The sequence below is a fragment of the Mustela putorius genome, unplaced genomic scaffold, assembly GCF_011764305.1.
Source record: "Mustela putorius furo isolate JIRA1106 unplaced genomic scaffold, ASM1176430v1.1 tig00000127_pilon_pilon_pilon, whole genome shotgun sequence".
NCBI classification, from domain to species: Eukaryota; Metazoa; Chordata; class Mammalia; order Carnivora; family Mustelidae; genus Mustela; species Mustela putorius.
The window spans coordinates 6,396,017-6,408,537 of NW_025421288.1; the positions used below are offsets into that span (position 1 = coordinate 6,396,017).

Here is a 12,521-nt window from a genome sequence, read left to right on the forward strand (position 1 = left end):
ATCTTAACCAATGGGGGTGAAGGATTCTCCCTGTTGGCCTGATGTAAGCAGTCATGTTGAGAAAAAGAGGAACAGGGCATTCAGCTGGCAAAACCCAGGGCCCTGAGTCATACAAGCACAAGGAAATAGATTCTGTCAATTATCTGACTGCCCTTGCAAGTGGGTTTTTCCCCACTTGAGCTTCTAGATGAAAATACATGCTGTCTGACACTTTGACTGTAGGCATCCCTGTGAGACCCTGACAGAGGTACCCAACCAGGCTATGCCTCAACTCCCAATCTATGAAAATTGTAAGATGATAAATGTGTGTTGTTCTGAGCTCCTAAAAATTTATGGTAGATAATAGCAATTAAAAAAAAAAAAAAACTAATAGACACGAGATCGTTGCATAGAAAATGAAAGGGGGGAAGGCCAAGCTCAGATTTTGGTTTCAACCCTTACCAGCAGTAACATCGGACCTCAGTTTCCTCTTCTTTAAAGTGGATGTGATAGGGGCGCATGGATGGCTCAGTGGGTTAAGCCTCTGCCTTCAGCTCAGGTCATGATCCCAGGGTTCTGGGATTGAGTCCCACACTGGGCTCTCTGCTAGGTGGGGAGACTGCTTCCTCCTCTCTCTCTGCCTGCCTCTGCCTACTTGTGATCTCTCTCTCTCCATCAAATAAATAAAATCTTTTTAAAAAACAGACAATCATATCAAAAAATGGGCAGAAGATATGAACAGACACTTCTCCAATGAAGACATACAAATGGTATCAGACACATGAAAAAATGTTCATCATCACCAGCCACCAGGGAGATTCAAATTAAAACCACATTGAGATACCACCTTACACCACTTAGAATGGCCAAAATTAGCAAGACAGGAAACAACATGTGTTGGAGGGGATGTGGAGAAAGGGGAACCCTCTTACACTGTTGGTGGGAATGCAAGTTGGTGCAGCCTCTTTGGAGAACAGTGTGGAGATTCCTCAATAAATTAAAAATAAAGCTTCCCTATGACCATGCCATTGCACTACTGGGTATTTACCCCAAAGATACAGATGTCGTGAAAAGAAGGGATATCTGTACTCCAATGTTTATAGCAGCAATGGCCATGGTCGCCAAACTGTGGAAAGAACCAAGATGTCTTTCAACAGATGAATGGATAAGGAAGATGTGGTCCATATACACTATGGAGTATGATGCCTCCATCAGAAAGGATGAATACCCAACTTTTGTAGCAACATGGACTGGACTGGAAGAGATTATGCTGAGTGAAATAAGTCAAGCAGAGAGAGTCAATTATCATATGGTTTCACTTATTTGTGGAGCATAATAAATAGCACGGAGGGCATGGGAGATAGAGAGCAGAAGGGAGTTGGGGGAAATTGGAAGGGGAGGTGAACCATGAGAGACTATGGACTCTGAAAAGCAATCTGAGGGGTTTGAAGTGGCGGGAGGGTGGGAGGTTGGGGTAACAGGTGGTGGGTATTACAGAGGGCACGGATTGTATGGAGCACTGGGTGTGGTAAAAAAATAATGAATACTGTTATGCTGAAAATAAATTTAAAAAATTATTTAAAAAATTAAAATAAAATGGATGTGATAGTATAAGAAGAAGGAGGAATTTAGTGAGAGAGTAAATACCTCATTTTATTTAAAGCAGCATCGGCACATGCTAAGTGTTACCTGTCACATGCTGAGTGGCCTTCTGCTGGTGGAAAGCAAGAGGGAATGCCATTTTGACCCAAAGTGTATCTCCCTGCTTGTAGCTGTCCCACAGAGATCCTGTCATTTCGCCTTTCCATGGAATAGCCTAGTTCCTTCTGGTCTGAGTCTGTGGGCTGATGTGAGACAACCCATCTTTAAGAAGCTTGAAAGTCAGAAGCAGGGGCAGAGAGCTGAAACTGACAACTATAACTAAGTTGAAATAATAAAATGAGATGCATTTTTGAAAAAAACAAGACAATGAAATTTGAAGTGTCTCCTGCTGCATATCCCTTATTCCTTCCTAAAAACCAGGTATGCTGCATGAAGACAGCTCTTTCCCAGCATTCTAAGGGAAAAATCATATGCTTTCAGTCAACCCAAACTCCCATCAATTTCCCAAAATATAAGTAGAAGGCAATAAAATATCTACGTGTGAATAGTAAATTACATGTCAGGCTATAAAAATGCTTAAAATCCTATGATTCCTTCAATGCCACATAATCACAACGGTTGGCTTTTTTTTGGCAGTGCATGGGTGTAATCTGAGTCAGAGCCATCCTGGGGGCACTTCCCCTTTTTGGACCAGCATGCTTTTCATAACTTCACATGATTCTGATGATCTATCAGTTCTGCTTACAATTTAAATACAGACTGGTCCCACACTCGGTTTTGTTTGAAAGATTGCCTTGTGCTTTGGGTACATGAATTAAAATTTACTTGAATAAATGTTGGTAGGAAAATGTTGTACTGAGAAATATGCCCCCTTGTTGTGAAAACGAAGAGTCATTCTGTCAGGAAAAAAAATAAATAAATAAGAGAGAAGAGTCTGCAATTATTTCTCTCCAGAAGTGGTTCTCAACCTGAAATGATTTTACCCCACCCCAACCCCCAAGGGACATTTGGCAATGTCTGCAGACAATTTTGGCTGTCACAACTGGGGATATGGTAGTAGCATCTTGCCAAATATCCTACAATGCATAGAACAACTCCTTATGGCAAAGAATTAGCAGACTCCAAATGCCAGCAGGGCTGAGGCTGAGAAACCCTGCTAGGCATGGTTGCCACAAACTAGGAATTACTCAAGAGAACATTTGTGCATATAATTTTTTTGGATTTGTGAAACCATTTACCTTTGTGGTTTAATAGTTAAAATCATAACAAATACAGGATTATAAATGATTAAATGTGGGAAGCAAAATTCCAAAAGGCACTTTTTGTTTTTTTTACTGTACTTGTGTAGTTTGAAATCAGGAAGGCTTTGAGCAGGATTAGCTTTACTTGTCCTTCTGAAAGCTAAAATATGCTCTCATAAAGTGGCAATTACATCCAGCCCTATACCTCTTTAAATATGGATTTTTACACTATGAAGGAATAGGATCAAACAGCAAATGAGACAACTCATCAACTACGAGTGGAAAACTCCTTTTGAAAGAGGGTGGAAGAAACACAAATTTGAGAGATAAAACAGGTGGAGTTTGGCTCCTTTCCCAATCCCTTAGTATGTTACCTTGGGCAATGTAGTCTTTCTGTACCTCAGTTTTGGGACTACAGAATTGTTGAAAGGATAGAACTGTTTAATAGATATTAAAACAAAGCACTCTTGAACACAGGTACTGGGATTTGTTTTCATATACATCATCTATTTATTTTTGTAGATTCCACTTGTAATCAAACTGACAAGGAAGTTGGCCTTCTGGAAAACTGGACTATCCTTCACCGGGATCTAGGGCCAGGATATGCTCTAGAATTCTGAGACTCTATGACTCAATGACTGTGATTCTGTGGTTCTAGGAGTGAGAAGAGCAGGCTCATTGCTAAGGACTCCATGTGAAACTGATGGAAGACCATGATTTTTGCTGCAATGTTCAATCACTCACTCTTTTAATAGAGTTCTACCATTGAAACATGGAGTCATCATCCGAGGTCAAAAGATCGACCCATGTCATCACTGTACAACCAAATGATAAAGTACTAACTGCATTTCCCTACAGACCTCATGCCTCACTGTTGGATTTTCTGAAGGGAGAACCAAAAGTCTTAGGGGTAAGTCCTCTCCCATCCATTGGTTTTCCTGGAAGGGTGAAAAGAAGCTATTTTTCCAGGTGTGACCATATGGATGCTTTTTCAGGGAGGGATTTGATTCCCCTTCTTTTCTCTCACCTTTTGTCTGTAATGTTTCCTTCTTGATTAATCATAAAAACCTCTAAGTCACTTGCTTGTACAAATAACTCGATCTTCAGTAGAAGAGCCAATATGTAGCCAATAATACCATTTCCCTAGATTTTGATAAACAAGAGAAATAAATATTCTGCTTAGAAAATGCCCACAGTTTGCCTTAGAAATGTCTTATTTATAAGCATGCCTTGGAGATGCTTCTGGGGGCTTATGGAACTCTGGGAAATAGAGTATTTATTTATTTATTTAGAAAGCATCTTTATTTTTCTTCCATTTAAATTCAATTAGCCAACATATAGTACATCATTAGTTTTAGATGTAGAATTAAGTTAATCATCAGCTGCACATAACACTCAGTGCTCTTCTCATCACCTGCTCTCCTTAATGCCCACCACCCAGTTATGCCGTCCCCCCACCTACCTCCCCTCCAACAACCCTGTTTGTTTCCTGTACTTAAGAGTTTCTTATGGTTTTTCCCCCTCTTTGATTTCTTCCCATTGACTTTTCCCTCCCTTCCTCTATGATCCTCTGCTCTGTTTCTTATGCTCCACATATAATTGAAACCATATAATTGTCTTTCTCTGATTGACTTATTTCGCTTAGCATAAGCAATCAATGTAAATTTCATCCTTTTTATGGCCGAGTAATATTCTATTGTAGATATAGACCACATCTTCTTTACCCATTCAGCTGTTGATGGACATCTGGGCTCCTTTCACAGTTTGGCTATAACTTCCTAATACTGAGGAAATCCTGGGCGTGTTTCATGAGGAGTTAGTACTGCTCCCTGAATCCTAGCAGAGAGGATGCAGGAAACTGGTATAATTTTTCCAAATATTTTACTGAGGCAGTGACCTCAGGGTGTAACACCTTCCGTGGAGCTAAAAGCCACCCATGGAGAGGTTAAACTTCCCCTTTGTGCTGTCATTGGCATTGGGAGTTCTTTGAAAATTATATTCAAAGCTCCATAGTGAGCCACGAGGTAGAAAAAAAAAATTTTCAATCATAAATGTACCCAGAGGAGGGCTGTACACAGAGCCTCCATCCCTGGTACAAAAGGAAAATACACAACCTGTGGTACAGTGCTCCACAGCTGTGGCCTGGGGAAAACCCAGAATGCTTGAGGAGAAACTCTGTCCTGAGAAGAACTGCCAACCCCAAGACCACCATGGTGCAGACTCCTAACAGGCTGATGAACCCACCGGATTAGTCTCACCTCTAGACAAGCCCTTGCCCAAAGAGCAGATGAGACAGAGAGCTCACCCCAGCTTCTACACTCTAGATCAGCAAACTTCAGACTTTAAGAGAAGTGGACTTGAGCCTTAACTCCAAAAGCATATACTGAATGTGGAAAATATGTGCGGTGGGGGGTGGGGATGATAGGATGCTGGAGCTACAGAAGGGCCACCCTGAAGAAGCTTGCAAGTAGGTCAGGTTTATAGTTAAATCTGGTGCAAGGTAAATTGGCAATAGAGGGGATATAATAGGTAGGGAAGGATGAGAGTGAGGAATGTGAAGGACCCAGGTAAGCATGATGAGGAAAGAGACAGAGGACTTTTTGCAAATCTCAAGGGCGTTGGCACACGGAAGAGGAAGGCGTTCATGTGGAGGGAGGTGTGACATAAAAATAGCAGGATGCCTCAGGAACCTAGAAGAGTCCAAAGAGGCTGGGGCACTTGTGATCTCATGGACCCATTTCTTTCCTCACAGGCTATCCAGATCCTCCTGGCACTGATCATTTTGGGCGTCGGAACTATATTTGCATTTAATTACATCAGTTTCTCCCAGAAATTCCCCCTTGTTTTCCTCACAGGATATCCGTTCTGGGGAGCACTTGTTGTGAGTATTCTCAGGAGGTTTTGACAAATTACAATCAAGACTGGTTTAAGCTACCTCAGGTCCTGGAATAATGAATCCTATGAATATGGTCCCCAAGGAGACCAGATAGCCAGTCCCTTCTTGGCAAGAGAAGTCACTCCATCTGGTCATTGCACTACCAGCATCACAACAGTGCGCTTCTAGGTGTACAGTGTTTAAAAGTTTCCAAAGCCCTGTGTGTAGGATAAGTCATCTGCTCCTTACTACCAATGGGAGATCAGATGGGCAAATATCCAACTTTCTCTTTTGCAAATACAGAATTGGAGTTTGAGAGTAGATAATAATTCTTACTTGAGTGTAGTTGACACACAATATTACGTTAGTTTCAGGTGTACAACAGGGTAATTTGACAAGTTTATACATTATGCTATGCTCACCATAAGTGTAGCTGCCATCCATCACCATACATCTCTAACTCAGTACCATTGACTATATGACTTATGCTGTGTCATTTACTCCTATGACTTATTCATTCCATAACTGGAAGTCTGTTTTTCCCTCTCCTTTTCACCCATTTTCTCCATTCCCCCACCCCCTCCCCTCTGGCAACTGTTTTGTTCTCTGTATTTATAGGTCTGAATCTGCTTTTTGTTTGTTCATTCAATTTTTTTTAGATTCCACATATGAGTGAAGTCACATTATATCTCTTTTTCCGTGTGACTTATTTCACTCATACTTTCTAGTCCCATCCATGTTGTCTCAAATGGCACAAACTCATCCTTTTCAATACTGTGTAATATTCCACTGTATATACCACATCTTCCTTATCAATTTGTCTATCAGTAGACACTTAGGTTGCTTCCATATCTTGGTGGTTGTAAATAATGCTGCAATAAACATAAGGGTGCATATATATATTTTTTGAATTAGCGTTTTCTTGTTTTCTTGATAAATAATGGTGGAATTACTATATCATACAGTTTTTCTATTTTTAATTTTTTAGAGAACCTCCACACTATTTTCCACAGTGGCATTACATGAGAGTTCCTTTTTCTCCACATTCTCATCGAGACTTGTTATTTCTTATCTTTTTTATTTTAGTCATCTTAACAGGTATAAGATGATATCCCAATTATGGTTTTGATTTGCTCTTTTCATGTGTCTGTTGGCCATGTATATGTCTTCTTTGGGAAAATGTCTATTCAGTTCCTCTGCCCATTTTTTAATCACATTGTTTGCTTTTTGTGTGTGTGTGTGTTGAGTTGTGTAAATTCTTTTTATATTTTGGATATTAATCCCTTATTGGATATATCATTTGCAAAAATCTTCTCCCATTCAGTAGGTTATCTTTTAAAATTTTGTTGATGGTTTCCTTCACTGTGCGAAAGCTTTTATTTTGAGGTAATCCCAATAATTTTATTTTTGCTTTTGTTAAACCCTTGCCTTAGGAGACACGTCCAGAAAAATGTTTCTATGGCCAGTGTCAGAAGAATTACTGCCTATGTTCCCTTCTAAGATTTTTATAGTTTCAGGTTTAGGTGTTTAATCCATTTTGAGTTTATTTTTGTATATGGTGCTAAAGAAAGTGGTCCAGTTTCATTCTTTTTTACATGTAGCTGCCCAGTTTTCCCAGCATCATTCATTGAAGAGGCTGTCTTTTACCCATTATTTATTCTTCCCTCTTTTGTCACAGATTAACTGAACCTATAATCATAGGTTTCTTTCTGAGCTCTCTATGATCTCTATGTCTATTTTTGTGCCGGTACCATACTGTTTTAATTACTGCAACTTTGTATGATATCTTGAAATCTGGAACTGTGATACCTCCAGCTTGTTTTTCTTTCTCAAGATTGCTTTGGCTGTTCAGGGTCTTTTGTGGTTCCAAACAAATTCAGTACTTCTGTATTATTTGTTCTAGTTCTGTGAAAAATGTTGGATATTTTGATGAGGATTACCATGGCCAAGATATAAGAGCACCCTGAGGGTCCATAAATAGGTAGACTCTTTACATTCCAGATAAATAAGTGGCATGAGAAATTCTCCCTCCATCAGCTAGAGCAGACACAGCTCACCTGTCCCTTCTCTCCACCAGGCCCAGAGCCCAGAATTATCTTCCTGTTTAGAGCCCAGCCAGGCAAAACATCTGGGTGGTATGTCTGGGACGTTAAGGAGGAGGCTGACTCTTCCGCTGCCCCTGGCAAAAGGGATGTTGCTCAGTGCTGCCTATGCCCAACACAATATTTCATCTTATATCAGTGTCTACTATTCTTCCTCCTTGATGCTCAGGTCGAAAGACTATACGGTCGAGGAGAGTCACAGACATATAGACTACAATAGAATCTCCAAAGGAAATTACAATATGCGATATTACAATATAATTTACTTTGGAGATTATATTGTAAGGGAGTCAAGGACATCACCTGTTAACTTTTATATCTTTTCTTCTTAACAGTATGTTGTTACAGGATGCCTTATCACAGGAGCACATGAAAAGGGAAAATGCCAGGTAAGTTACTTTTGTGACTTCTTTGTAATTTATGACCTTCTACTTGCTTTACATCATCTTTGTATATAAAGTCTTTCGTAAGAAAGGATCTCCCAGGAAAATCTTTAGACACCAAATCTGCAGTTCAGGACACTGATATTTGTGTCAAGGTGAAGGCCATCAGCCTTCACCCTTCTACTGGTTCCCATTTCCCTAGGGTCAAGTATTGTGAGAGAGTTATTTGTTGGAAACCAGTCTACATTCCTCTAACTCAATGGTTCTTAACTGGGAATAATTTTGCCTCCTCCCCCAGAAATATCTGACAGTATCTGAAGACATTTTTAGTTGTCACAACTGGGTTGCAGGGTACTATTGTTACCCAGGCGTAGAAGTCAGGAATGTGCCTAAACATCCTAAAGTGCACAATAAAGTCCATCATTACAAAAAATAAATGATCTAGCCAAAAATGTCTGTAGTGCCAAGTTTGGGAAACTCGATTCTAACCAAAAACAGTCCCAGGATCGCTGTAATCTCCCTGCCCCTCACCCCTACCTACAGATTTTCTTTGGGACCTGCCCAAAGTCTGAAGGAAAGAGTCTGACATTGATGCCAGATCATTCTGGGATAGAATCAAGGCTAACACTCATTCCTGTGTCAACTTAGAGGGAAAAGTACCTAAAGTACCTACTTCAAAGGGTTAATAAGATATTACATATAGGAGTGCCTGGGTGGCTCAGGGGCTTCAGGGTCTGCCTTTGGCTCAGGTCATGATTTCAGGGTCCTGGGATCAAGCCCTGCATTGGTTTTCCTGCTCAGTAGGGAGTCTGCGTTTCCCTCTCCCTCTGTTCCTCACCCCTGCTCGTGCTCTCTCTCACTCTGCTCTCTCTCTCAAATAAACAAAATCTTTTTTAAAAAAGATATTATGTATAAAAGATACTTGACATTTGTACTCCTTTCTAACAACTCATTTTTTTTTTTTTAGTGTTAATGCTTCATTTCCGTTTATTTAATCAACTTCCTTAGCAATGGGGAGAGCCAATGAGAGTCCTGTTACTATGCTGATTAAATTTGATACAGCCAACTCATTTTTTTAAGGCTCTGGAGATGTAAGGGTTCTTTTAAAGCCATTTTAACTGTGTTTTTATGATCCTTTGCCACTTTCCTCTAAAGATAGTGACAGACCATAGGAAAGTTCTGAGAGCATGAAAGCCACCATCTCTCTCTACCTGTAGAAATAAATACAGACAATGCAGATAGGTCCAGATGCTGTTCTTCCCACCATATCGATTCCCTTCAGAGCTCAGGAATAAACTAAGGGTAGGCAGACCCATCCCCCACTCACTGAGAGCTGCACAGATGAAGGCAGGCAAGAAAACATGGTGCAAGAACCCTGAATTTTGGGCATCAGAAGGTCCGGTTTTCCATCCCAGCTCTTCCACCAACTGCAGGATTACTCACAATCACTTAGTCTCTGAATCTTATTCAGCTGTCATGTGGGGATAAGCAGTGGTCTGCCTACATCACAAAACCATAATGAGGATCAGATAAGACAAAGGCTGGGATATTTTTTGTAGACCATAGAGCCAAAAGCACATGGGGGATTGCTTACTTAGAAATTTTTGTCCATTAAACGTCCTATGGGAGCCAGAACAGAGCTCAGAAAGAGCGAAAAACTGAGGATTGATAGAAACAACATTTGTATGTCCCTGTGCATTTTCTACCGAAAATGCCTGTGTGTAGTAAAGACCTGGGCATGGGCTAAGCATGAAGTCATAGGTATGCTTCTAAGTCCTGCCACACTAAGCCACAGCTTCTCCTGGACAAGACAGGCTCTGTAAATGCACCACTGCCTTGCCCATCACAACAGGCATACATAAATCAAGAAGAGTAATGATCTACTGAATTGAGATATGGGGCTTTTCTTTGTTTTTCCTTTATAAAAGCAATAGCATGACCATTCACAGACCTCTACTCCCTGGGGCAAATAACACATTATATGTTAATAAAAATAATTTTAAAAATTTTAAAAAAATAAATAAAAAAGCAATAGCAGTGCTGGGAGTAGGTATGAATAAGACAGTTCCCCCTTCCTGGCATTTTCTTTTCCTAAGGCAGTGCTGGGACACATAGTTGGGGCACACTGAACACTTGTTAAAATAAGTGAATAAGTGGATAAATTAGTGACATTATTCTCATTTTTTTGAGGGTAAAAATTGAGATTTCCAAGGGATTAAGTTACCTTGTACAAGGTCCTAGTTTAATAGGACTGAAAATCAGGTCTAATTATAAGGCGAAGATAGTTCCTGACACACCATTTTGCTTGTAGATTATGAAAGACCATGTAATAGGACAGAGTGAATGTTTTCTTTAGCATTAGCCATAGAGCATTCCTTCTTCTCTACCTGTCCTCATTCTTGTCTTCCTAGCTCATTCTAAAACTTAGTTTCTCTTCTGAATTCAATGAATCAGGATTTAACATCATGCTTTTCAGGCATACTGACTTGACAAAGGAATTCATCCCTGAGGAGTATCTGGAAAGACAAAGGAACTAAGAATTTCTTACAAGGTATTTTTGGTTTGGGTTGGGTTTTATTTATTTTAATATTATTTCAAAAACTATTTTTCAGAGACAAGGTATCATGGTCATGAATGTCATCAGTTGCTTGGCTGCAGTGGCTGGGATTACTCTAACCATTATCAGCTACAGATATCAACACAAGTATTGTCAGACGCCTTCCCTCGAGGGAATATGTGTCATAGGTAGAGTTCTTTTCAATGTAAGTGGTCCTACTCTGTAACGTGAATCTGTACAATCTTATTTGAACTACGTTCACAATGCATCAATTCATTAATTTTGATTCCAAGAATGGAAGTTGAGTTAGCATTTGAGCTGACTGTTGAGAACTATATTGTGATTCAGGATCTGAATCTGACTTTTGTAAGTTCTCTGAGCCCCAGTTTTCTTTTGTGGAAAATGAAGATGTTAAAAATATGTCCTGCATTGGGTTGTCATGAGGATTACTTAAATTAGAACACCGTCTGTCACAGTGTAAACAGTCCATAGGTTTTGGTTATTACCATTATTACTGACATAGATTGGATTAAATTTTGCCTTTAAAGAATCAGTGAGGACAAAATGATCTAAAAAGTTTACCCAACTGGGGCACCTGGTTGCCTTAGTTGGTTAAGCGGCTGCCTTTGGCTAAGGTCATGATCTCAATGAACTGTTATCAAACCCAGCATCGCATGGGTCTCTCTGATCAGTGGGGAGTCTGCCTCTCCCTCTCCCTCGGTCCCTCCCCTAGCTTGTGCCCTCTCTCACATGATCTCTCTCTCTCTCTCTCTCAAATAAATAAATAAAATCCTTAAAAAATAAAGTTTACCCAATTAATACTAAAAACAAAATATAGTGGGAGCCACTTAATAGGTGTTTGAGCTACTTAATAAAGTATTCTAATAATTTTAGAACATAAGTTATTTTACACAAATGTAACAATTTTATTCATTACAGCAGACAAGATGTATCATTATTGCCAGGAAATACAACTGTAGGTGTAGTTTTCAGTATTTAACTAGTAAGCATTCAATGACATCATTTTTATGTCAAGGACTCCAAAAGGCCTTGCCCTTTACTTCCCCAATAAAATCCTGGCTTTCATTTTATTTCTGTCAGCCACATCTTGAAGGATTTGTTCCTAAAATGTTAATGAGATTTGACCTGCTTGGATGGAAGTGAAAAAGAATCACAGGAAATGTCTCCCCCCAAAAAGAAGGAAAGAGAGAAGAGCTACCTGTTCCTGGATACAAGATCTTATTTATCCTTATAATCATCCATAAAAGCGAGCCTAAAGAATGCTCATATATTCTGAGATAAATTCCAGAATAAGACTCAAAAAAAGTTACTAAGGAAAGCCAGAAAACTATATGAGGAACATAATATTGTCCTAATTGGGCCAAGACATAGAGCATTATAATCCCTTACTCTTTTATCTAGTGGACAGGAGACCACTACTGTACATTATGTTAGTAATGTAAGTATCAGGAAGTTAGTAAGTATCAGGAAGAAACTGTACACTGAAAGTGCTAAATGTCCAGATTTTTGACTCTGCTCAGATGGCAACTGCAGGATTAGTTTCTGTATATATAATCAGGGAGAATCTGTTCCAAAATCTCAGGTGTATGATGCTGCTATTCCTTGGTGTAATTTAAATGTCACAAATAAACTTTAAAAAAAAAAAAAAGCCGGATCAGTGGGCTCTAGACATCTCCTGAATGGACCTCTGTCTCCAAGACCAATCCACTGTCTACACCATGACCAAAGCCATCATTTAAAAATGCAAGTCTGATGGCCTAG

General features: G+C 39.6%; 1 protein-coding gene across 1 annotated transcript in view; it reads left to right on the forward strand.

Annotated features, from left to right (window-relative positions):
- Positions 1 to 3,467: 3,467 nt before the first annotated feature.
- MS4A14 (membrane spanning 4-domains A14) overlaps positions 3,468 to 12,521 on the forward strand; it is a 30,430-nt gene continuing 21,376 nt past the window's right edge. Inside the window, exons 1-4 of the mRNA XM_004770408.3 lie at positions 3,468 to 3,732; positions 5,575 to 5,703; positions 8,135 to 8,188; positions 10,795 to 10,944. Of these exons, the coding sequence (XP_004770465.1) occupies positions 3,595 to 3,732; positions 5,575 to 5,703; positions 8,135 to 8,188; positions 10,795 to 10,944 (471 nt within the window). The 5' untranslated portion in view covers positions 3,468 to 3,594. The remainder of the gene's footprint in view (positions 3,733 to 5,574; positions 5,704 to 8,134; positions 8,189 to 10,794; positions 10,945 to 12,521) is intronic.